This window comes from Candidozyma auris, chromosome 1 (genome assembly GCF_003013715.1).
Source record: "Candidozyma auris chromosome 1, complete sequence".
NCBI classification, from domain to species: Eukaryota; Fungi; Ascomycota; class Pichiomycetes; order Serinales; family Metschnikowiaceae; genus Candidozyma; species Candidozyma auris.
The window spans coordinates 1,863,660-1,885,714 of record NC_072812.1 but is presented as its reverse complement, the minus strand read 5'-3'; the positions used below and the strand labels follow the sequence as shown (position 1 = coordinate 1,885,714).

The following is a 22,055-nucleotide window of genomic DNA, read 5'->3' as shown; positions in this document are numbered from 1 at the left end:
AGTATTTTGGGCAAATTTGCTTATGCGTGTGACGATGAGCTAATATTTCCGTTATTTCGCCCCCAACTGTCAAAAATTGAGTTTTTTAGCCTGCCTTAAAAAAAAAAACAAGTAATACAAATAAAGCTATTAATGTTTATCTAAAGTTACAACTTACCAGTATGCGGTATATAGTGTAGAATGAATCTGTATGTTAGCAATATCCGATATGGTGTAATGGCTAGCACAGTTCGCTCTCACCCAGCAGATCGGGGTTCGATTCCCCGTATCGGAGTCTATTCTTTTTTTGAATGGGTGCGAATGGCCCTGGCCCGAGTAATAGTATTGCTAACAAATATATCATTGTCTAGTACTTCTTGTGAAGATGCTATATAATATTTAATCCGAGTGCGTCAAGTTCATCAAGATAATTCTCCATTTTCGTGTCTTCCGCTTCTGTATCCACCAAGAAGATAGTGTCCAAAATATGATCCTTTTCGATTGCAAGCTTCTCTTCTGCGTAGTCAGCACAGAATCGTACTGATGCGAGCATTGCACACACAAGGGCGTCATTAGAATACCCTGGCATACGGTTGGCTTTGAATTCTGATTCTGATGGGATGAGCAATTTCTCATTTTCTATCTTGGGCTCCTTGTCCTCAGAAGGAGATGGGAGGAAGAGGGACTGATCGGTGACAAATGCTCTCAAAAGTCCTTTAATATTCAACTTCCACACAGTGATATCTTGTACAGAAATGGCTAGGACCAATTCATCCATGAAATCCTTAGAATTCACCTCTTTGCTGTTTTTGGAGGAAACAGTCCAGTGAGAGATACCATTTGGAATGAGCGCATTCGTACCCGAGCAGAGTTTATAGGGTTTCAGAGGTTCCCATGGAAGGATTTCAACATTAAGCGAAACAAATGACGAGACATGACTTATTTTGAATAGAATTTTTGGGTTTCCATCGACCATTATTCTGTCTTTTGTTACCACAACCAAGTTGGGTCTATAGAGGTCGTTTCCACAACCACATCGGACCAAGTGAGCACGGGCAAACCCCAACCATATCTCTCTATTGGGAGGTAACAATTGTAACAATTGATCGGTCTTTTGTCTTTGGCCTTGCAACATGTGGCGAATATTTATCATTTGTGTTCCACCTCTAAAGGGTCCGACCGAAGAGGAGACTTTTAGTTTGTCATTCTGCTGATATACGAAACCACATTTGCCCGTTTCTAAATCACATCTGAGAACTTGCATCGTTGTCCAGCGATACATGAAGAGCATTGTTTTATCGTAGCCATACTCTTCGCGGTCTGCGTCACTAATCATTGGAGTCCAGTTTTTTTGCTTTTCCTGACGAGGTAAGTTTTTGATTCGTAGCTCGATCGCCTTGTTGTACGTTGAATTATCGAATTGAGTGTGGAGTAGGTCGTCCACGTTAGTTTTGCCTCTTTGAAACTGCCAGGGGAAGCTCACCCACATCGATCGGAAGGTGGCTGGCTTCTTTAGAAGATGATTGTCCTCGTCGTCGTCTGCAAAAACAAATTTCTGGTGGTGCAAGTTGAAAACCATCATTGGCTCTTCATGGCCATTTTCATTTTTGCGAAGTATCAACCTTGGATCCTCGGGGCCAAGGTACCTCGATGCTTTCTCCCTGTACTTGTGGAAAAAGGGCACAGGTAGTATTTGAGGATAATGAGATACTTTGTATCCTTGCTTGTCTATAAAGAACTCGGCACCAGCCTCGTTTGTAGGAATTACAAGACTCACATCGTTAACCTCCTGCCACATCTCGTTGTACACCTGCGCATATGCCAAAGAGAATTTAGGATCACGCCTGTTACCATCAGGAGAGTACGCTAGACGGGAGATTAAAAGATGAAAGCCGTGGTCCTCCAAGTACACCGAGGAGCCAGCGAGCCTGAACCAATGCCGATGGCACACGTCATGTTTTAGTTGTAAGCGAAGCTGTGCATCGAAATACGGTGCCAACTCCCTAAGGTAGGGATCATTCCCCATGTCTATTCCAGCTATAAGCCTTGCCACAATATCACACAAGGGCGTATGTAGATCCGTGGCCTCGCTCACCTGGGTTGAAAAATTGCTCTGGAGCGCTCCACACTGGTGTAAGTCCATGCTGATATCTTGCGAAGAGTCATATATCTGAAAAGGGTGTTCATGATAGTTCTCCTTCTTAACTGGAACGCTCTCTGGCCTGTGTTTCTCCACATGCTCGAAGTGGTAGTAGTCATTATCTTGAAGGGGCGGAGTGTTGTGTATAAAATCCGGGATTTGAGCCACGTCAATCGGGAAATATGTTGGGAACACTAGTTTCGATTTGATTGGTATTAGTATCTGCGCCTCTTTCGTGAAAACCAGCCGCTGTCTGAACCGTAAGTGCAAGGCTAGTAGAAATATTAGAATAATTAGTGCTCCGTTTCGGACTATGTGCCTAGGCATTACAATTGGGAAAGGAGATATTGGGAAAAGTTATGATACCTGCTAGGCACCTCAAGAAAACTTATATATATGAATACTTCGACGGCTGAATGGGTGTGTAGACAAGAAAGTCTCGTATGCCTCCTTCATACTCGTTGTTCTTCTCTGCCACTCACCAGGAGATGTGCCTAGTTAATGCAGGTACGATCGCTACGGGCTCTGGGGATACACGCAGGACCTCTCTAGACGCGCTCTGTGAGGTTCAATATTTGCTGCGAACTTTGTGTGAGAACACTATGGCGGGTATCTGTGCATTTGGGTTATAACTACTCCTGATCAAAATTCTAACTCTTTTGTTCTTCCTTCTTCAAATCCATTTGCTCGAGCATTTCACGGGCGGTGATGATCTTCACTTCCTCATCTGCAGGTCTGCTGGAGGGTGCTGGTGGGGTCGGCTGCTTGCGCTTGTCGTCGACTACCGCGGACGGCTGAGGCGTAGTTAAGCCATCGTCAAGGTCAAGGTCTTCCTCTGTATCAATATCCTCCTCGTCAACCTCGTTGCCGTCTACATCGTCATCATCGTCCTCACCGTCCTCGTCAGCTTCGTCTTCATCCTCATCCTCAGCATCCTCATCATCCTCGTCATCCTCATCATCGTAGTCGTCAGTGTAGTCGTCGTCATAATCATCATCCGTGAAGTCGTCGTCTTCTTCTTCGTCTTCTCCGCGTTTTCTTGATTCACCGTTCCCACTGCTGAACATCATGAAATTTTTGAGTGGCGAGGTGAAGGACGCTGATATCGGCCTCTCTTTCTTTGGTGACTGCGTCTGCGACCTGTTTCTATCAAGGTCTGCGGACCTCACAGAGTAGATCTCTGGCAGCCCTGGAGTCGGTGTGGTGCCCATCTTTGGCAGGTTAGGACTGGATTTCAACGAGGCCGGCTCAGCCTCATCATCTTCGAGATCACTAAAATCACTGAGGTTCGCCATTGGCTCTCTCCAGTAGTTGAGGTCGGTGAACTTTTCATCTGGCTTCACCACATCAAAGCTGCTAATGCTACGCGGAGAGCCAGGTGACTGTGCTAACTCAGCACCGTCTTTGGCATGGATGTACTGATCAAACTGGTCCTGATTCCAGTAAGGATTCACATCACTTATGAGTTTCAAAGGTGGGAAAAATTGATCAACAAGCTCCCCAATGCGTAAGTATGAAGACCTGTAACCAGCAAGTTCAAGTAACTCCATGTGCACTTCTCCGTTCGGATTTATAGTAAAGATACGATGCGAGGGAATTTTGACGCTTCGATAACTGATAGCGTCTGTTATACGATTTCCGAACCCGGCATAGAACGGTGTTCTTTCATCGTCATCATTAATGTGCCCCGTCTTAGCAAAGTACAAGCTGCTAATATCTCTTAAACAAGCCATCTTGAAAACTTCTGGTTTTTTCAAGATAATCTCACGCTTTAATGCGGCCATGGTTCTATCAGGACTGAGTATGACTGGACCTTTGGGTAACTTCACACCATCTTGGCTGATGCTGTCCAAGTATTGACGGGTGGTATCTGCTTGACCCACAGATCTTGCGGTCAAGTACACAAGGTTATAACCATTCCTAGCAATGTCCTGGAACAACTTTGCCACGCCTGGGTGTGTCCAATCTTTACCAATCATATTAAGAACATGCCCAAGAGCATCAGATTTGGTAATTGTACCATCAATATCGGAGATCACGATAGGTGTGGTAGATTTCCAAAGGTATAAGTCGGATACAACTTGAGAGTTGCCTTGATTTAGCTTGAATTTAAGCTTGTTACGTCCATAGTTCAATTTCATCATGCGTAATTGCTCGGACGTCAAACGTAAAGTTTTGAAGTAGGTTTGATCCCTATCTTTGTGGTCAATTAATGTGCTTGGTGCTTGGTTAAGTTGATTCGAGTTGGCCTCGTCACTTGAAAGGGAAAGATTGTCCGTGCTTGCAAGGTCATTTTCAAAGGCAGAGTCCTCACCAGCTTGGTTCACAATCCTGATTTTGCCGTCCTCGTCTTTGGAAATCACACCTTGTAAAAGACTAAACTCGTTATTGTCCGCATCATCCCCACCAACGGGGTATACTTTTCCATTTAGTAAATTGTTCATCTCACGCAAAAACACTTTCTGTACTAGCTCGTCAGACTCGTCGATGTTCTTCTGCGAATTGGGTTTATATCCGTCCATGTCGAGCACCATATCACCGTTGATATCAATCTTCGATGGGATATTGAGTTTTTGGGTGATTTTTTTGGCCTCCTCGAATGCAAGCTTCAGAATCAGCGTGGGCGTGTCGCTCCTTGAGGTTGCACTTTTAGGAGGCGGGGTTGTCTTATCGAGAGCAATTTTCAGCTCAATGTCGTTGTTGGCGGGAGAGTTTAAATCCAAAACTTCTGGTTCATTCTTGTTCAAATCTAGCAGTGATGCTCGAGGAGAGCCAGGAGCTGATGAGTGTGGCGACCCCACAGGTGACAGTTCGGCTGAAACCACGGGAGACGTCACCACCAGCAGCGACAAGTCTTCTGAGTCTGTGGCAAACACGAAAAACGCTTCACCACCTTCACCCAATTTCATGGGCAAGTCAGTTTTGATGTCATTGACATATAAGTCGATTTTTTTTTGCAGAGGTTTGATAATCTGAAACTTGCCAAAACGAACGTGCCAGGGCGAACAGTGAAACAGACCGTCTGGTTGCTCGATGACAATGATGTCGATGGCACCCGAAAGAGTGGCCGGGTTCAACGAGTTCCACTGGTTGTATACGTAGTCACCGACTTTACCCACGTATTGCATTGGAAATGTCGTGCTAAGTGATTCGGCTTTAGATCTCGTCTAGTTGAAGTGGAGAGGGCAACCGCACTATCTGTGGGAATCCTGTACCCTACTGATCAACACCTTACCAGGGTTGGCAATAGGTGAAAGGGAAGTGAATAATAAAAGGAAATTGAAAGCTTAGCAAGCGTACTAAAAAATCGTCGTCTTAAGTAGTGTTGGCGATTCATGACTGATAGTGTCAAAATAAACTGAGCATGCTGTGTAGTGGGGTGTTGTAAGAGACACAGCCGTAGCATTTTCAGAGAGCAAAAAAGAAGATATCTTTTCGCATTTTGAATGCAAAGTTTACCGAAATTGTCAAATATCAATTTGTGTCTGTTCCGATTCTTTGTATCAGCAAAGACTTGCGTTGACGATCGTATCTTGGGTAGCTCCACAGTGGTATATTTTCGCAACTGGACGCAGAGCGGGTTAATGTCAGGGCACAAAAGGCTTTAGCAGCCCTTGAAATTGTGTGAGTCAATAAAGGCTTAGAGAAAAGTACACTGCGATAAAGTTTACTGCGATAAAGTACACTGTGATAAAGTACACTGTGACATTTGGTCTTGGGGTCGACGGGTGAATTCAAGGATGGTCTTTTTAGTTTTACGCTGAGAACGAGAGTACTAATTTTGGTACTTGCCCTTGCCACATGAAGTATAATAGTCTAGCTGATAAGTCACAGATGCCAGAAATATAAAATACGTGCAAAATGATGGCGTGCCTCGATGACTCGATTCTTGAATTACAATGAGTGTCCAAACTGTGCTGAGGCGAGAATTTTGTGAAGTGGAAGTATCACTGCCGGAACTCGGCTGGTTCCAAAGTGCCAAAAAGTCCATTGCCTCAAGTTAGAGTATCTTTATAACTTCCTTGATCAAGAAGGATTTGCAACTCTTCGTTTTTCGCAGCCAATCAATTTTCCATCAACACAGCATGTCACATTGCAACCGACAGCAAAAGCCACAGAGAACGCAACTAAACATCTCAATGAAGAATATGTTCTTTTCAGTTTTGTGAGCATTGAAGAAGGCCACTAACCACCAATGATAGTCATAGTGATGAAAAGCAACACTTCGCACGGCGATGTTGGTGGCTATACAGTGCAGCATTGTCTTAGGATGCAATATATTCCTATGCGGGACAGCATACGTTACCTTTTTAAACGTGCTAAAAAAGTTACGAAAATGTTGCCCAATGTCTTACAGGGGCACTTAAGAACAACCTCCTGAATCTTTCTCTTTTTATTGGTTCATCTGTTCGATTATCGATGCAGAACTGGTGGCTTTGCCCGTGGAAACGCCCGAAGGCAGAATTTTGCACCCATGGTTTACCAGATACAAGATTTGGGCTCTAGCATTTTAAGCACTCATTTTCTTCGAATGAAACGTGTTGTTTATCTCGATTAGCAAATTTGACCACTACTTCCAAGGCCTCCTTCCGAGTGGTGTCTCAGCTTGCTGCCATATTGTGAGCTGCATGGACTGTGTCGATAAGATTGTGCGGGAAGAACGCTTTTTCTTTCCCCGTATATATGTGCACATTCTGCCTCTGATTTTGTTCTTCCTCACTCCATTCCGCTCTCTCAGATACAAAATGTCTTTAGAGAAAGTGCAATCGCCAGACTTGGCGACTCATGTCACAGGAGACAAAGAAAGAGATTCTGACGCCTCTTCCTCGTTGACCCCCAAGGGAGAGTTGAAAAGAACCTTTTCAGTATGGTCGGTACTTGGGATCGGTTTTGGCTTAACCAACTCCTGGTTCGGTATATCAGCCTCTCTTATCACAGGAATCCAGTCTGGTGGGCCGTTATTGATTGTGTACGGTATTATCATCATTGCTTCCATTTCTTACTGTATCGGCATCACACTCTCCGAGTTGTCTTCGGCGATTCCCTCTGCTGGCGGCCAGTACGTGTGGACCAGAGTGTTGTCTCCAAAAAAGTACTCCAGTTTTCTTGCATACCTCTGTGGCTCGTTGGCCTGGGCCGGCTCTTTATTCACTAGTGCTTCTATGGCTCTTTCTGTGGCTCAAGCGGTCATGGCTTTCTGGAAACACATGCACCCCGGGTTTGAACTGAAGTCATGGCAAACGTTCGTGGTTTACCAGCTTGTCAACCTTGTATTGGTGATCTTCAACTGCTACGGTAAGTACTTGCCATACATTGCCAATGCTGCGTTGTACACGTCGTTGTTTTCCTACTGCGTCATCACTATAACCGTTCTCGTTTGCGCTAGAGGAAACTACGCAAAGCCAAGTTTTGTCTTCACTGATTTCGAGAACAACACCGGCTGGACTACCTCAGGAATTGCGTTCATTGTTGGTTTGGTGAACCCTAACTGGAGTTTCTCCTGCCTTGATTCTGCATCACACTTAGCCGAAGAAGTTCACGGCGCCGATAGAGTCATTCCGATCGCTATCTTGGGAACCGTAACCATCGGTTTCCTCACGTCGTTCACTTATTCTATCGCTATGTTTTTTTCCATCACTGACTTAAATTCTATCATCAACAACGGCAGTGGCTTGCCTATTTTGGATATTTACTACCAGGCTTTAAACAACAGATCTGGATCTCTTTGCCTTGGTATTCTTATTTTCTTCACTGCTTGCGGTTGCACCATATCGTGTCACACTTGGCAAGCTAGACTTTGTTGGTCCTTCAGCAGGGACAATGGATTACCATTTTCAAAATACTTGTCGATCATTGATCCTAACTTGGGAGTTCCGTTAAACGCTCACTTGTTTTCTTCCTTCTGGGTTGCCATATTGGGATGCTTGTACCTTGCATCTTCCACTGCTTTCAACTCCATGGTTGTTGGTTGCATTACATTCCTCTTGTTGAGTTACTTAGTTCCTACGGGTTGTTTGCTCTACAGAGGAAGAAACAACATCAAACATGGTCCATTCTGGCTCGGGAAGGCCGGTCTTGTGGCAAACCTCATGACGATTGCCTGGGCAATCTTTGCCTTGGTGTTTTACTCTTTCCCAACTTTCATGCCTGTAACTGCCGGCACAATGAACTATGTATCAGTGGTTTACGCTGTGTACTTGATCTTCATGTTGGGATACTGGTTTTTTCCCATCAAAAAATACTCATGCAGAGAGGTGTTTGCTGGTGGACTTGGCAATAACGAGGAGGAGGAATTCCCCGATGTGTGTCTCACTGATTTATAGAGATGCTAGGCTTTGCATTCGCATTAAATTCATTTCTTCAACACGATTTGGGATCTGGCAAATTTAGACCAAAAATACTACAAGGATACATAGTAATACAACGAGTAGAGTAATGTTTGAGCCCTCTGACACCTCTCTTTCAGATCTCTCGATCCAGACAGGTTCTTAATGGATTCAGTCAATCTTTCCATCATCTATCGCATTCATTTACAACAGCGTTCAGGAGAGGCTCCAGAAGGACTCAAAGCAAAAACTGCCCTGAAGTTCCAAGGTGCCTGTCCAGATGTACCGATGCACTGTCTATTGTGATGGATACTTTTGGACAAAGTTAATGAGGGAAGAAAAAGAAAAAGAAAGAGGCAGGAATTTCCTCGCCATTTATACCAGGTGATTCACGATGCGATCCTACATGCCGGGTAACATTCTTGAGCTTGCGAAAATCAGTCTGTAAACATCACCTACTGACAAACCAATTAATACATAGAGCCCAAAAAATTCAATTTGCCTCCGCTAGCAGCGCCGAATTACCCATGTCTCTCTTTGGTTCAAACAATTCTGCTGCTTCTATACCTTCTGGTGGGCTGGGGTTTACTTTTGGAGCTCTGCAAAGCACCCAGCAGAAACAAGAAAGTCAGGGCACGCAAGGCCCATCTCTTTTTGGTCAGTCATCTCAGCAGCAGAATCAACAGCAACAGCCTAATTCAAATCTGCTGACCATGGCAACCTCTGCTTTTGAGAAAAGTACTAACCTCACATCCAATACTTCCTCAATTAGCCCTGAGGGATCATCTGGAAAGGTGTTGAAGGACCTTTTGGAATCTGCAAGCAACTTGCCCAAATTGGACTATAACAGCCTCGGTACGATCAACTTGCCCTTGAATGAATTGCGGAATCGCACGAAGCTCTTATCAAAAAATGAGAGCGAGGCTGGATTTACTAAAGCACATTACCTTCTTTCTGGTAGTGGCATAAATGCTGGCGACATTGAAGTCGAATTGAATAACATTCGTGGACTCGCTCCTTCTTCAAGGCAGACTAAGCAGCTCCATGAACTACAAGCACAGCAAGAGCAACAGCAAAAGCCATCAGATAAACCTTCGCAAGAAGACAGACTCGTGGCGCGTGAGGCCGTTCAATCCCCTGCCCTTACTACTGGCATCAATAATATTGAGAATTATCTTCGTGCTAAGAAAGACGAAAATATTTTGAATGCCATAGAGCTGTCACTTGTCACTGCTTCTCGTGACTTTGATAATTTCATTGCGAAGAATATCACTATAGACTGGAGAGTACGCAAGGATCACTTGAAAAGAAGTCTAGGCATTCCAGTGAAAACCAAAATAAGCCCCGAAGAACTCTCCAAATCATTTACCTGGAATCAGTCACAACCTGGTAATTATCGCATATTGACTCCTTTGAAGCAAAAAGCAGGCACTTCATCTAGTGTTCGTCATTTTACCCGTGAAAAATTCGAGAGTCATGCTAAATTAATCTATCTGCTCAATGAAGCCAGGTTAAAGCAGCTACCCTTTCCAATTGCATCAAGCTTTGAAGAGGTAAACAAAGCAAATCAGGATCTCAAATCAAAGCAAATGGCCGACACGTGGAAGGTGATTGCAAACTTGACAGACGAAAAGTTTGTGAAACATAATCAAGAGCAGGCGTTCTACGAGGATTATCAAAACAAAAAGGACTGTATTTCTTTGAAGAAACGTATTGTTGCTAACTCAAGATCCTGTTTGGAAAAACAGTTCTTTGACTACATGGACGAATTCTATACAAAAGATGACCAGAAAATCCCCGAATACAGCGTCCCTAGCAACATCAATAAAGTTTCTCACTTCATCTCAAAGGTTATCGGCAAAAAGAATGGCAATGAAGTATCGCAGCAAACACTTCAAGTAAATGGGGTTCCCATCTGGGCGCTTATCTACTACCTCATGCGCAGTGGTCTCTACAATGAGGCTGTTCAGCTCACGAACCAAAGACGGGAGCTTTTTGAGAAGTTTGACAAAAACTTTCCAGTCTACATATCGGCGCATGTGAGAAATCAATGTTTCGGCTTGCCTGCAACTCTACAAGAAAGATTATCCTCTGACTTCAACCAGACCTTTCAATTTTTGGATGAGAAGTCACCCAACTTCGATCCCTACAAGTATGCGGTATACAAAGTGATTGGCAAGTGCGATTTGGCCAAGAAAAGTCTTCCGGCAGCAGTCAATCTTAGCATAGAAGAATGGTTGTGGTTCCACTTAAATCTCATAAATGAGTTCAACTTTGACGCATCCTCGAGTTTGATTTACGAAAATTATAGACTCGAAAACCTCCAGAAGAAAGTCTTGGCCATCGGCCCAGAAAAATTGAACGCTTCTTCAAATAATCCCGTATACCTTAAGACATTGACGATGATTGGGTTGTATGAGCTTGCGGTGAAGTACGCCTACGAAAATATCAATGAGTGTGATGCAGTCCACTTTGCGACTGGATTGTGCTATTATGGTTTGCTTAGAGTGACAAGTCAACCAACTGACGACTTGTTGACATTGAATGGATCTGATGAGTATGAGATCAATTTAAGCAGAATTCTTGGTTCGTATACCCGGAGTTTTAAGATAAGTGATCCTAAGGTCGCTGTTCAATACTTAGTTCTCATCTGCATGGCAAAGGGTGGAAAGTCTACTGAGGAGACTGCTAAATGTCATGAGGCTTTGCGAGAGCTTATCCTCATTACTCGTGAGTTTACTTTGCTTTTAGGCGAGCTCAATGAGGTGACTGGGGAGAAACTGCCTGGTATTCTTGAGAAGCAACGGTCGCTTATTGGGTTGGCCGACTTATCCAGCTTCCAGCGTACGATCGTTGACGTCAGTGCTTCAAGGTGTGAAGAAGAGGGAAGAGTATTCGATGCACTTCTTCTTCACCAATTGAGCCAGGACTACAACGTTGTTGTACGTCTCATCAATCAATATGTTAGTGAGACGTTATCAATGTCTGAATTAGACAAACCATTACTTTCTGAGAAGATCCCATCTGGCGGTGAGGGACAACTGCAGAGCAGTGAGAATAATTTCATCCTGCGCAGCAAGCACATTATGGGCATTTACAACAACAACAGCGCAATCTTGGAAAAGGTATCTCCAGAAGTAAAGAAGGTCAATGATGCTTTGTTGCAGATTGTCGATATACGTGAAAGCTTTGCAGCCAGAAATTGGCGCGACAGTTTAAGCGCTCTTCAAAAATTACCATTCTTTGCGGCTCTCAACAGCAATGATTTTGTGGAGGTGAGAAACTCAGCGGAGTCTTTGACAAGCTACCATGTCGCTCTTGTTCGGGTGATTCCTTCGTTACTAGTGATGATTATGACGAGTGTCGCCCAGCTCACCCACAACATAAAGTCCAAACGCTTTGGCTCGTTCGGCGGTGAAAAGGATGAGTTGGCATATCTCCGAAAGATTGCCAAAAACTGCGTCGTCTACGCTGGACTAGTCCAGTACCGAATGCCTCGAGAGACATACAGCTTGCTTGTGAACCTCGAGCTGCAACTCTAGCCAGTCTGCGCGCATGAAATATACAGAAAGTACTTAAATACGAAGCATAAGTAGCTTTGGACATGCCACCGAAGAAACAAGCATCCCAAGCCAAAAAGTCCACTTACTCATTTCCTCAAAATTTTTTTCAACTAGACAAAAGCTTAAAAAAGCAGTTCTACGTGCCACAGCCGAAGTCGATTATATCGGAACAAATCGTTACAATCGAGCACTTCTTCAGCGAGTCCTTTTGCGATACACTAATATCATCTTTTGAATCGAAACTCCAGCTAGAGACGACGCCGAATATAAAGAGTAAGGATTTTGCTGCAAGATACAATGATAGAATATCGTTAACAGATCACGAGGCAGCAGACGCCCTATGGCAGTACTTGAAAGCTATACTTCAACAGAAAGTTGATTACGAGGACGAAGAACTCGAAGAGATCAAACAAATATTTTCAAAAGCCAGGAGTCTCAACCCCCAATTACGTATATATAGATACACAAGAGGCCATCATTTTGGTAAACACTATGACGATTCGGTCAAATGTCCTTTGGCGCATGATCCTTCCAAGATGGGGAAAACAAAATGGACATTGCTTATATACTTGACAGGAGGGGACGAATTCATTGGAGGTGGCACTATCTTCTATCCGAATCTCAAAGCTAACGACGCTATCAATGTGCATCCAAGTAAAGGTTTGGCCCTTTTACACAAGCATGGTGACGACTGTCTACAGCACGAAGCAGAGATTGTTAAGGACGGGACTAAGTGGGTTCTTCGAAGTGATGTAACTTTCTGATACTACTTGATTTCATTCTTCCGTTCCAATTTAGTCAAATATAATTCTATCCTCTGTAATGCAAATCACAAGTGTGCCTCCAGACGAAGCATGCTCTTGTAGCGAGTCAAAACCTCCTCGTTGGCGCACGAGCCACCACAAACGACAACAACAACAATGTCATCCTTTGTCAAATCGGGCACACATTCCTTCAAGTATTTGAGCTGGTTGTACACCACTGACACGGCAGCACCGCAAGCGGGTTCTACCATCCTGCCGAAATCCTTCTGGTAAGCGATGCAGCCCTTCACAGCTTCGAGATCGTCAATAGCGGTGATGTGGTTCTTGTTGGTGCTTTGGTTGTTGAACAAGTCCAAAGTTGGGCCAGAAACATAAGAGCAGGCCAATGATGTAGCGAGTGATCTAACGCAGTTTAATGTAACAACGGAGCCTGCCTTGACAGCAGATGAGAGAGTAGGCGCCTGCGCCGTCTCCACCAAAATGCAATCGGCCTTGCTTCTGTTTCTCATGAGGCCCTGTCTTATACCATTAAAAAGGCCACCACCACCGACAGAGCAAACTACGCCTCTCACTTTCTTAGCATCCTCGGAGCTCAATTGATGCTGTAGGATCTCATCCACAAGAAGGGAATGTCCCTCCCAGATTAAGGGGTTGTCAAAGGGGTGACAGTAGATGCAATTGAATTCGCCGCCTGCTTCAGCCATGAGACTTCTGGCAAACTTATCGGCGTCGCTGATGCTGTTTCCGTGCAAAAGAACCGTGGCACCGTACTGCAGGAGCTGCTCGACTACCAGCTTCATGGCGATGGTGGGGACAACCACAGTGCATTTTACATTATAAAATTTGGCGGAATAGGCAGCCGCAAGCCCAGCGTTTCCACCGCTCGAGGCAAAAACATGAATAGGTTTGGTATTATTGGTAGCTCTAGCCTCACGGATAGACTGGTGGATCAAGTGGCCAATGCCTCTTAACTTGAAACTGCCCGAAGGCTGCTCAATTTCGTTTTTAAAAAAAACTCTGCAAGGGAGCTTAGCTGAGGTTGAGAGCAAGTCGGTCACTTCCACAAGAGAGGTCTGAACGGCTGGAGCCTCCGATATGGTGTCTGATACTTGTAACATTGTGTTTGAAAGAAGAAACTACTAATTCAGAAGGAAAGCATCAAGCGTATAAATACTGAGTACAGTGATCATCCAAGACAAAACGAGTCAAACATTGCAGAGCCGTATGCTACATTTGGGTTTCGGTGAAGCCGGACATGTCCTTGTAAAAGCGGCGGAACTGCATTTCCGGGTGAGCAGTTTGGCTGCAAAATGGAACTTTTCTCTCCTACTTGCCATTCTGATGCAAGTGGCGCGCCCTGACTCTCGGAAATGCATTTCCGTCCGCGCTGTATAGCAACACTTTTCCTTCATTATGAGCGCCTGGCATAAAGAAGTTGCAAAAGGGCAACCCTGGTCATTTCATGGGATCAGCCTGCTCGCACTGGTGAAGTCTCAACTACTGAATCAACATCTTTCGCCAGGAATCTGGGTTCCCCGGATCTTATCGAGAATCGCCGCATGCAGGCTGCTCAAAATGGGTTTAGTTTGATGAAAGCCATCTCTTGTCTGGAATGCGAAAGAATACTGTACCAGTAGTACGAGTAATGGCATCTCCAATATTGATATCCAACCCACCACCAGGGTTCTCGATCTTGGCTATAGTCAGAGGGTTTCAGTTGGCGATCTTGGGTGCCTACAGAACCCTCCAGAACCCATCGTTGCTCACGCAGCGATTTTATCGTCAATCACTAATCGCCATTCAGGCTTCCATCGTTATCCAGGGGCTCATCTGGTCGCCCATCATCTTTCTTCGAGTGCTTTTGAAACTTGTGGCAGTAGCTACCAAGTCCAGAGGGCTCGACCATATCGTGCACAGCCTAAAGTCGTTCCAGTTCAACGTGCTCAATATCTCGGTGTTCTTGATTTCTGGTTCTCGCTTCTTTTCCAAGCAACTTGATGATTTGTTTTTGCAGAGCTTGAAGTTCATTGACGAGACCCACTTGTCCAAACACCCGCAGTCAGATCGCTTATACCACGAAAACTTAGTGGCACTCAGCACGGAGGAGAAAATAGTAGATGATCGCCCTACTATTCAAGGTATCAAGAAGAAGTGGGCTACATCCCAGGAATTTTCAACATTCATGCGCAGGCATATCAATAGAACTCTCATGAGTATCGGAGTTTACTTCTTGAGTAAGGTACCTTTTTTTGGACCAGTAATTCTCGGTCTTGTGTCCTACCTGAACTTAGACAGCAAAATAGGAACCATGAACGCCGCTGTTATATTCGGCGTGTTGCAATTGGTCCCCAAGAGATGGGCCGTTCTCTTTCTCACAACATATTGGGGTTCACGAAGCATGACACATGACTTATTAGCCCCCTACTTTTCACGCGTACGGTTTACGAAATCAGAGAAAGATCAGTGGATTAGGTCAAGAGAAGGGCTTCTTTTTGGTTTTGGCCTTTGTCATTATCTTATCATTCGCCGCCTTCCATGGGTCGGCCTTCTCCTATATGGATTCGCTGAGTCTTCTGTAGCATATCTCGTCACAAAAGTCTCCGATCCCCCTCCAAGACAAATTAGTCAACTTGTCAAGTGGAATTCATCTCAGTTGGTTTGGAACAGGGAAAAGGAACTTGACCTTCTATCAGGCAGTTTCGTAGACAAGGATGAAGGGTTTCAGCCTGTGCCTGGATCGTACATCTTTCAGCATTAATACATACTCGCATTAATATATTAAGTCATAGGCCAACTTTGAGTTTAAATGTCCTATTGCCTGTATAAATACAGTAATCGAGCTCCTCTTGCAACGTAGTCGCTAATTCGCTATCATTAGACCCAGGAGTTGAGTAAACGAAGACTTCAAGCTCGTCAGTTTTATTATCGAGACTCAAAATTGGCAACATCGTCAAGTCACAACGACGCCATGCGTGAGAGGACTCGGAATAGGCATACTTTTGGAAATTTTCTGGAGGAATTATATCTTTCTGGATCATAAACGTTTCCGTCACTAAATCAGTTGATTCGACCAACTTGGCATCATCGGGAACAGTGTATTTCTGTGATATCTCGCTTGGAAGGAGTTTCCAAAATGAGAGATAAATGAATTTATCAGCATATGAAAGCGAGCTGTCAATTTCAGTATGGCCTAAAACAACTTCGCCTAGATGCCTGATGATCTTATCTTTGATGCTCTCTTGCTCCTTTGTAAGAATCGATTTCCGAATCTCTATAGCTTCGTGTGAGCCCAATTCTGTTTCAAAAGCTTCTAGGGCCCTAAGAAAAAGTATGTTAAAGGTGAAAACCTTTTGCAACTGGCTCACTTCGTCATTATGATGAAATTGGGTAGATAAACTTGCCTGTAGTGATCTACAGCGATTAAAATCTAGCACGATGTTTCGTGGGTCAACAAAATGTTTCGTTTTCCAATTCGCGAGTGAATCAAGATACTTTGCCATTGCCTCTGGATTATTTCTAATACTAGCGGTTGCTGCAACGGGCAATTCATGAATATGTTCAAGAAAGATTGACTGAACTTGAGCAATGGGTGTGTTTGTAGAAGGAAGAATTATTGCATCTGGAAAAAAATCGATGATAGCTATCTGGCCAATGTTGAATTCTGCTTTAGAGATTGTCTCGTAGTGAATTACATTTCTCGGCGCTATGCTATAAGCAAAGATGAATTGTCCATTAGAGCTAATCTGTCCACCATGAATAGAGAAGTTTCCTTCCACTTTGTGATTAAGCATAGGCTCAAAAATCTTTGAAGGAGCCTTTCTTTGCTCCTTGATATTAAGAAGCTGAAATTGTATTACCGCTCGCTGAACAAAAGCACTCCATGTCTGCGGAGTGCTCTCAACTGTACAACTCCCCTCAGAGGTTATTCTGAGAGTTAGCACCTGACCCGTTTCGAATCCCAAAAGAAGGCCAAATCCACACGGTAGCTTGCAAGATGAGAGACACAGAATTGTTGAACGATGAGGAAGCTCTGTCTCGTTTAAATTATTGTTGCTGAAAACATATATGTTTCGTGTGTCAGTAACCACCAATTTATCACTGGAAAGGATTTTAAGTCGAGAAACCAAGTAACGTGAAGCTGTCTTGATGATTTTCGGAGATTCCTTAAATGTTGCATTCTCATCAAGTGATAACATCACTACGGAGTTATCTGACCTAACTAATGCAATTGACGACCCATCATCAGACCACTCCTGTTTGACAATTGTGCCTGTTACATCCACTCTGGAGGTTTCTGGCAATCTCGGGCTCAATTTGTGAATTGAGAGTTGCCCATTTGCATGAGCCAACAGAATAAAATTCCCGCCTTTGGAGGTTTTACCGAATTCAAAGCTTGTCACTCTAAGCTCGAGATTATGAGTATTATTCACTATTAGATCGCCTTCCTTAGTGAGACGACTTTGCAGAATGCTCAACTGATCTAGTAAACATAGAAATGTTCTAAAGATCACGTTGTATTTTGCAGCATCCTGCGACTCCCTTTTCAACACTAGAACCTCTCCCGTATTTAGTAAGAGTCCAAGATAGCAATCTCGTGTTCTATCAGTTATTCTGGACCAGCTATGCGCAACAATCGTGGGCTCGGCTATTCTGCCAAAGGTAAATCTATCTTCTCCGTCCTCGACGAGTAGCTTTGAGAACATCTGGAGACCGAATGAGTCAAGCTCCTTGATGTTGAAGACCTTATTCACATCATAAAAAAGTTCCAAGTCGAGTGAAAGCTTAGAGGATGTGTTTTCCTGAAGTCTGTTCACGCATTGGTTGAGCGAAGGAAGCTTGGGATCAAGGACGATGAGATGGTCGGAGTTGTTGACAGCTACTTGCAGGTTCTCAGAGCATTGGATTGAGTCAAGAAGACTATTTTCGATAACAGCCCTAGTAATGATCAAAGGTTTAAAAAGAGTCATCGAACATGCAAATGGAGAAAAAAAAACTTGGACAATTATCGATCTAGTTGATGTAAAAAACTTGGGGTAGAAAAAGTAAACAATAATGAAGGGTGCGAGGTTCGAACTCGCGCGGACAAACGTCCAAAAGATCTTAAGTCTTCCGCCTTAGACCACTCGGCCAACCCTCCAGTTCTGCAGGGATGAGATTCGCACAATTGCTATATAGCGTAAACGGTATATGCGATTTTGGCGTCAAATTGCTCATTATTGGGGCTTTGAAAACTTTTTTATCATATTCTCGCGGCTAAATTTGAATTTACCGCTTGAAGGGTGAATAAGGAGCTGAGAAGGATTGTTTTTGATGGCGTCAGACGGGTGACATCCATACTGGTCGAAATTCATATGGGAAGGATATTGACCTACCTCATTGTTGACCATATTAAGTTATTGCAACAAATCTAAATCGTCTAGCAGTCTCCTGGTGATCATCCAGTCCATCTGGGCTGTTACAACCAAAAATCGCGGACATCTTCAAAGGGTAGGTGCTATATTCCATGAAGCAGATTAAAGATTTGTCATTGACTTGAAATCTTCCCCTCGACATGTTGTCCGTATAAATGTAAAAAAAAAGAAAAAAAGAAAAAAAAAATTACAACGAACATCCATCCACATACAAAATTCTCGTAATAACACATAAAAACAATACATATACAATATTAATGAACAACTGCATCTTCGTTTCCTTCTCGCTTTGGCCTCCCTCTCCTCTTTTTGTTCACTTTGTCATCCACGGCTACAACTGGCAGCTGTACCTTTTGAGTTGTACTGGCACGACCGGTACCACTCACACGAACACCTCGGATTGTGAGTCCCGTCTTCTCGATGGGGAATTTTCTCGGACGACCTCTTTTGTCCTTCTTCTCCAAGAGTTGCTGCACAGCCAAGTCGTTGAGAGACTTGAGAGAAGTCCCCTTCACGATACCAACGTGTTTTTCGGTATCACCAACATTTTCCAGCGATGTTCTAGTGCTCTCTTTGAGTAACTTGTTGAGCTGCTTGTAGTTCTTGTGATTAGAATCGATGAATTCATTAGTAGAGGGATCCAAGATATACTTCTTTGGACGGCCCCTCTTTTTCTTGGATCCATCCTCCTCCGTAGCCGGTACAAATTTGGTAACAATTGTGATTTTGTGATCACTCAGTCCATTAATGCTTTCAACACTTTGATCTTGGTTGCTCTTTCCAGAAGCTGCCTGCTCGTTGGGAGCCATCAAATTTTGGATCTGTTTGGATTGAGGCAAATGAGCCTGTTGCTTCTGCAGTTGCAGTGACCTATGGGGCTGCTGCTGCTGCTGCTGCTGTTGTTGTTGTTGTTGTTGTTGCTGTTGTTGCTGCTGCTGCTGTTGCAGCTGTTGGGAATAGTGATTAAACTCTTGTTGTTGGTCAAGTGGTTGGCTAAGTGATTGCATCAGTTGGTAATGGCCATATTCGAACGCAGGGTTGGACTGGAACATCCGCTCCTGGTATTGCTGAGGCCCTTGTTTGCTGAACAACTGAGGATTGGCATAATGTGGAATTGCACCGTTATTATTCCGGACGGGTTGGTGTTGCTGATTTTGCTGGACCTGCTGATGAGAGTGACGAGCGTGTTGAGCGTAATCTGACTGAGACACCATCGGAGTATGTTGCTCCTTCAGTCTTCTTCGTTGTCCGTGGATACTCTCCTGCTGAGGTAGTTTCTGATGCCCACGCTCATTGTTGATCATCTGCTCCTGTTTGGTATGGTGGGCATGGTGAGGCTGCTGTTGATGGTGCATTGACCGACGAGTATGCTGAGACTGGTCTTGCAGTGTTCCTAGCGCATGGTTCTGACCAACTCTCAAGCTTTGCAGGTGAGGAAGCGTTAACGGTGAAGGTATGATGTTGTTTCCCATCATACGGTTAGAGAGCGACGTGAGTGGAGGGGATGGGGTGCCGATGGGATAGTTCTGGGGGCTTGGGGAAAAGGGTATCCTTCTGTTCTTTTCTTGGCTCTCGAACGAGCTTTCCAAGCCATTCATGGATTTGCTACCGTTATAGTTGTAAGGCATACTCATGATGGAGAAGTTTATAGTGGTGTAGAGTGACTAAACTCTGACGATTGTTGACTTTTTGACGAAAAAAGATTTGACAGTAGGGTTATTATCAGACTGTAGATCACGAAAACCTGAAGCTTGAATTGCTAGAATATAATAGGGTTAGTGAAACAAATGGTTGCAACTTAAGTTATTAAAAATTATGTAGCGCACCAGCATAAATAAAGGATAGTATGCGAAGTCCTGTTGTGCGCAGATGAGAGATGTCTACACACCCCTTAGATGTAAGACACCACCTTACCTTAAACCCAACTGCGCAATCAATTCAACAGCGTGACTCTCCATTGGTATACTACATGATCGATAGATGAAGTGCGGTATAGAATTCACGTTTGAAGTTACCATATATCACATACTGTCTATCTTCTTCTCTTTATTGCGCTAATTAGTAGTTAACATGATTATTCACCTATAACACGTCCCCATTGTCCCTCCAATCGTGAGCACCTTGCTCATTAAGTCCTTCTATACCTTAGACTTGAGTGATGATAAGCTGCTTTGTTGGAATCTGACTGAGTAGGTTCTCTTGGAAGTCCTCCACAAACTCTTTGGAGTCGATCAATTTCTCATCAAATTTGACCTTGAATTTGACATCGGCAGTGACTGGGCTATCGACTTCATGCACAATTGGCGTGGGAGATTCGATACCCAAGAGTTCATCAAAGGCATCCAACGGTGCACTGGCATGTCTAGAAGACGCAGGCTTGATAAACTTAAACTGGACATCAGAAACTTCAAATCTTTGCTTGGTGGGAGGGGCAACGAGAAGATCGTCAAAAATCTCTTCCAAATCAACTCCTGAAGCACTTGGACTCCTTGAATACTCTGGGAATCTGTGACCATAGGTCTGTGTGATGGCCGTATGCAATGCTTTTTCAAATGCGTGCTGAAATTTGAACTCAGATATATTGTCGCCCAATTCGGACGTAAACCCTATGCTAAGGATGTTTGCTGGTTTAGGAGGCTCCACTTTCTTTGTTTCTTGAGCGCTGGCTGGTTCTTCCTTCGGCTTAGCAATCTTGATATTGGACAAATCCAAGTGCTCCTTGCTCTTGAAGTATGTAGCAACTCTTTCAACTGCGCTCTTAGAGATGTCACCCAAGTATGCCAATACATCGCCTTTCAAAAGCCTGCCCTTAGGACCAGATGCTGGAATCTTTTGAAGTGCTTCCTCCACTGATATACCCTTCGTGTGAAGCAATAATTCGACGGCAGGAGTGAGCTTTTGCAGAGGGTTTGCACTCACAAATACTGAATCTGAACTAGAATTTGATGGTGTTTCAGGTTTTGCGCTGGGCTCACTTTTTTGGGCCACCACCACCTGGGGTGTGCTATCTGAATTTGTTTCTTCCTTAGGTTTCTCCTGTTTAGGTTGTTCTCTCTTTGGAGCTGCAGCCTCCTGCTCCAAGTTTGGCCTTTCCAAAGACGACAAGTCGTCGCCGTGCTCAGCTAGCAAAGCAATGGGCTCACCAACAGCGATCCCATTGGCACCATCCTTCTTTAAAATCTCCCACATAATTCCGTCATCCTGAGCCTCTACATCGATAGTGGCTTTATCAGTTTCGACTTCGAGCAAGACATCACCAGCAGAAAACTCCTGTCCTGGCTCGACTTTCCAACCGACAATTCCTCCCTCTTCCATTGTGGGGGACATTGCTGGCATCTTGAACACCTGGGCATCAAGCAAGGTACTCTGAGCGTGAAATTGCCTGGAAGTGGCGAGCTTGGTAGCTCTTGACAATCTTGCCAAACATGCTGTACGAGTAGAAGCAAATCTCAACATGTGGAGTCAATGCAACAACTGCCTGGTTTGTGTTGGGTGTCGGGGATTTAGTTCAGTTCGAAAAAGACCGAAATGAAGTTGTGCATATTTCGGACTCTAACCGCCGAACGGGCGCGACATCTCCGAGAATTGGGTGCAAAAAGGGCTCGGACTCCAGGGTATTCCAGCTAAATGAGAATGAAAAAATCACTGCCACTGTTAAATTATTACGAGACATATAAAATCCCTTTAATTACTCTAATGCTCGTCACCTTCCTTTGTGCGGTTGTTCATAGCGTCAGATTCTTCTACATGTTCTGGGTATGACCTGCGATCGTCTTCAATAGACATTGCAACTAGCTGAAATAGACCATGAGACAGCTTCTGGATAAGCTACTTTGAGTAAATTGAGTGTAATTTTATAGTAGACAAGAATC

General features: G+C 44.1%; 10 protein-coding genes and 2 non-coding genes across 12 annotated transcripts; 5 read left to right on the top strand and 7 right to left on the bottom strand. All coding sequences in view use genetic code 12, as the record gives it.

The window, feature by feature from the left end:
* The first annotated feature begins 202 nt into the window (after positions 1–202).
* CJI96_0000882 lies at positions 203–274 on the top strand. The gene has a single exon. It is a non-coding gene; the product is annotated as a tRNA-Glu (tRNA).
* A 93-nt stretch (positions 275–367) lies between these two features.
* On the bottom strand, positions 368–2,446 carry CJI96_0000881 (beta-mannosyltransferase; the record flags this gene model as incomplete). Its single annotated transcript, XM_029035128.2, has 1 exon — positions 368–2,446. One exon carries the CDS (start codon positions 2,444–2,446, stop codon positions 368–370), a length of 2,079 nt encoding a protein of 692 aa, XP_028890370.2.
* Positions 2,447–2,769: 323 nt separating this feature from the next.
* On the bottom strand, positions 2,770–5,247 carry SMP2 (phosphatidate phosphatase PAH1; the record flags this gene model as incomplete). The annotated part of the gene is made up of 1 exon (XM_029035127.2): positions 2,770–5,247. One exon carries the CDS (start codon positions 5,245–5,247, stop codon positions 2,770–2,772), a length of 2,478 nt encoding a protein of 825 aa, XP_028890369.2.
* Positions 5,248–6,864: 1,617 nt separating this feature from the next.
* HNM1 (Hnm1p) lies at positions 6,865–8,442 on the top strand (the record flags this gene model as incomplete). Its single annotated transcript, XM_029035126.1, has 1 exon — positions 6,865–8,442. One exon carries the CDS (start codon positions 6,865–6,867, stop codon positions 8,440–8,442), a length of 1,578 nt encoding a protein of 525 aa, XP_028890368.1.
* A 530-nt stretch (positions 8,443–8,972) lies between these two features.
* CJI96_0000878 (linker nucleoporin NIC96) lies at positions 8,973–11,987 on the top strand (the record flags this gene model as incomplete). The annotated part of the gene is made up of 1 exon (XM_029035125.2): positions 8,973–11,987. One exon carries the CDS (start codon positions 8,973–8,975, stop codon positions 11,985–11,987), a length of 3,015 nt encoding a protein of 1,004 aa, XP_028890367.2.
* Positions 11,988–12,049: 62 nt separating this feature from the next.
* Positions 12,050–12,772, top strand: CJI96_0000877 (uncharacterized protein; the record flags this gene model as incomplete). Its single annotated transcript, XM_029035124.1, has 1 exon — positions 12,050–12,772. The coding sequence occupies one exon, from the start codon at positions 12,050–12,052 to the stop codon at positions 12,770–12,772; it is 723 nt and encodes a 240-aa protein (XP_028890366.1).
* A 65-nt stretch (positions 12,773–12,837) lies between these two features.
* Positions 12,838–13,890, bottom strand: CHA1 (Cha1p; the record flags this gene model as incomplete). The annotated part of the gene is made up of 1 exon (XM_029035123.2): positions 12,838–13,890. The coding sequence occupies one exon, from the start codon at positions 13,888–13,890 to the stop codon at positions 12,838–12,840; it is 1,053 nt and encodes a 350-aa protein (XP_028890365.2).
* Positions 13,891–14,417: 527 nt separating this feature from the next.
* CJI96_0000875 (uncharacterized protein) lies at positions 14,418–15,530 on the top strand (the record flags this gene model as incomplete). Its single annotated transcript, XM_029035122.2, has 1 exon — positions 14,418–15,530. One exon carries the CDS (start codon positions 14,418–14,420, stop codon positions 15,528–15,530), a length of 1,113 nt encoding a protein of 370 aa, XP_028890364.2.
* Positions 15,531–15,555: 25 nt separating this feature from the next.
* On the bottom strand, positions 15,556–17,739 carry CJI96_0000874 (uncharacterized protein; the record flags this gene model as incomplete). The annotated part of the gene is made up of 1 exon (XM_029035121.2): positions 15,556–17,739. The coding sequence occupies one exon, from the start codon at positions 17,737–17,739 to the stop codon at positions 15,556–15,558; it is 2,184 nt and encodes a 727-aa protein (XP_028890363.2).
* An 86-nt stretch (positions 17,740–17,825) lies between these two features.
* CJI96_0000873 lies at positions 17,826–17,909 on the bottom strand. Its single transcript has one exon. It is a non-coding gene; the product is annotated as a tRNA-Leu (tRNA).
* Positions 17,910–18,437: 528 nt separating this feature from the next.
* Positions 18,438–19,817, bottom strand: CJI96_0000872 (uncharacterized protein; the record flags this gene model as incomplete). Its single annotated transcript, XM_029035120.2, has 1 exon — positions 18,438–19,817. The coding sequence occupies one exon, from the start codon at positions 19,815–19,817 to the stop codon at positions 18,438–18,440; it is 1,380 nt and encodes a 459-aa protein (XP_028890362.2).
* A 511-nt stretch (positions 19,818–20,328) lies between these two features.
* PDX1 (Pdx1p) lies at positions 20,329–21,639 on the bottom strand (the record flags this gene model as incomplete). Its single annotated transcript, XM_029035119.2, has 1 exon — positions 20,329–21,639. One exon carries the CDS (start codon positions 21,637–21,639, stop codon positions 20,329–20,331), a length of 1,311 nt encoding a protein of 436 aa, XP_028890361.2.
* Positions 21,640–22,055: the final 416 nt, after the last annotated feature.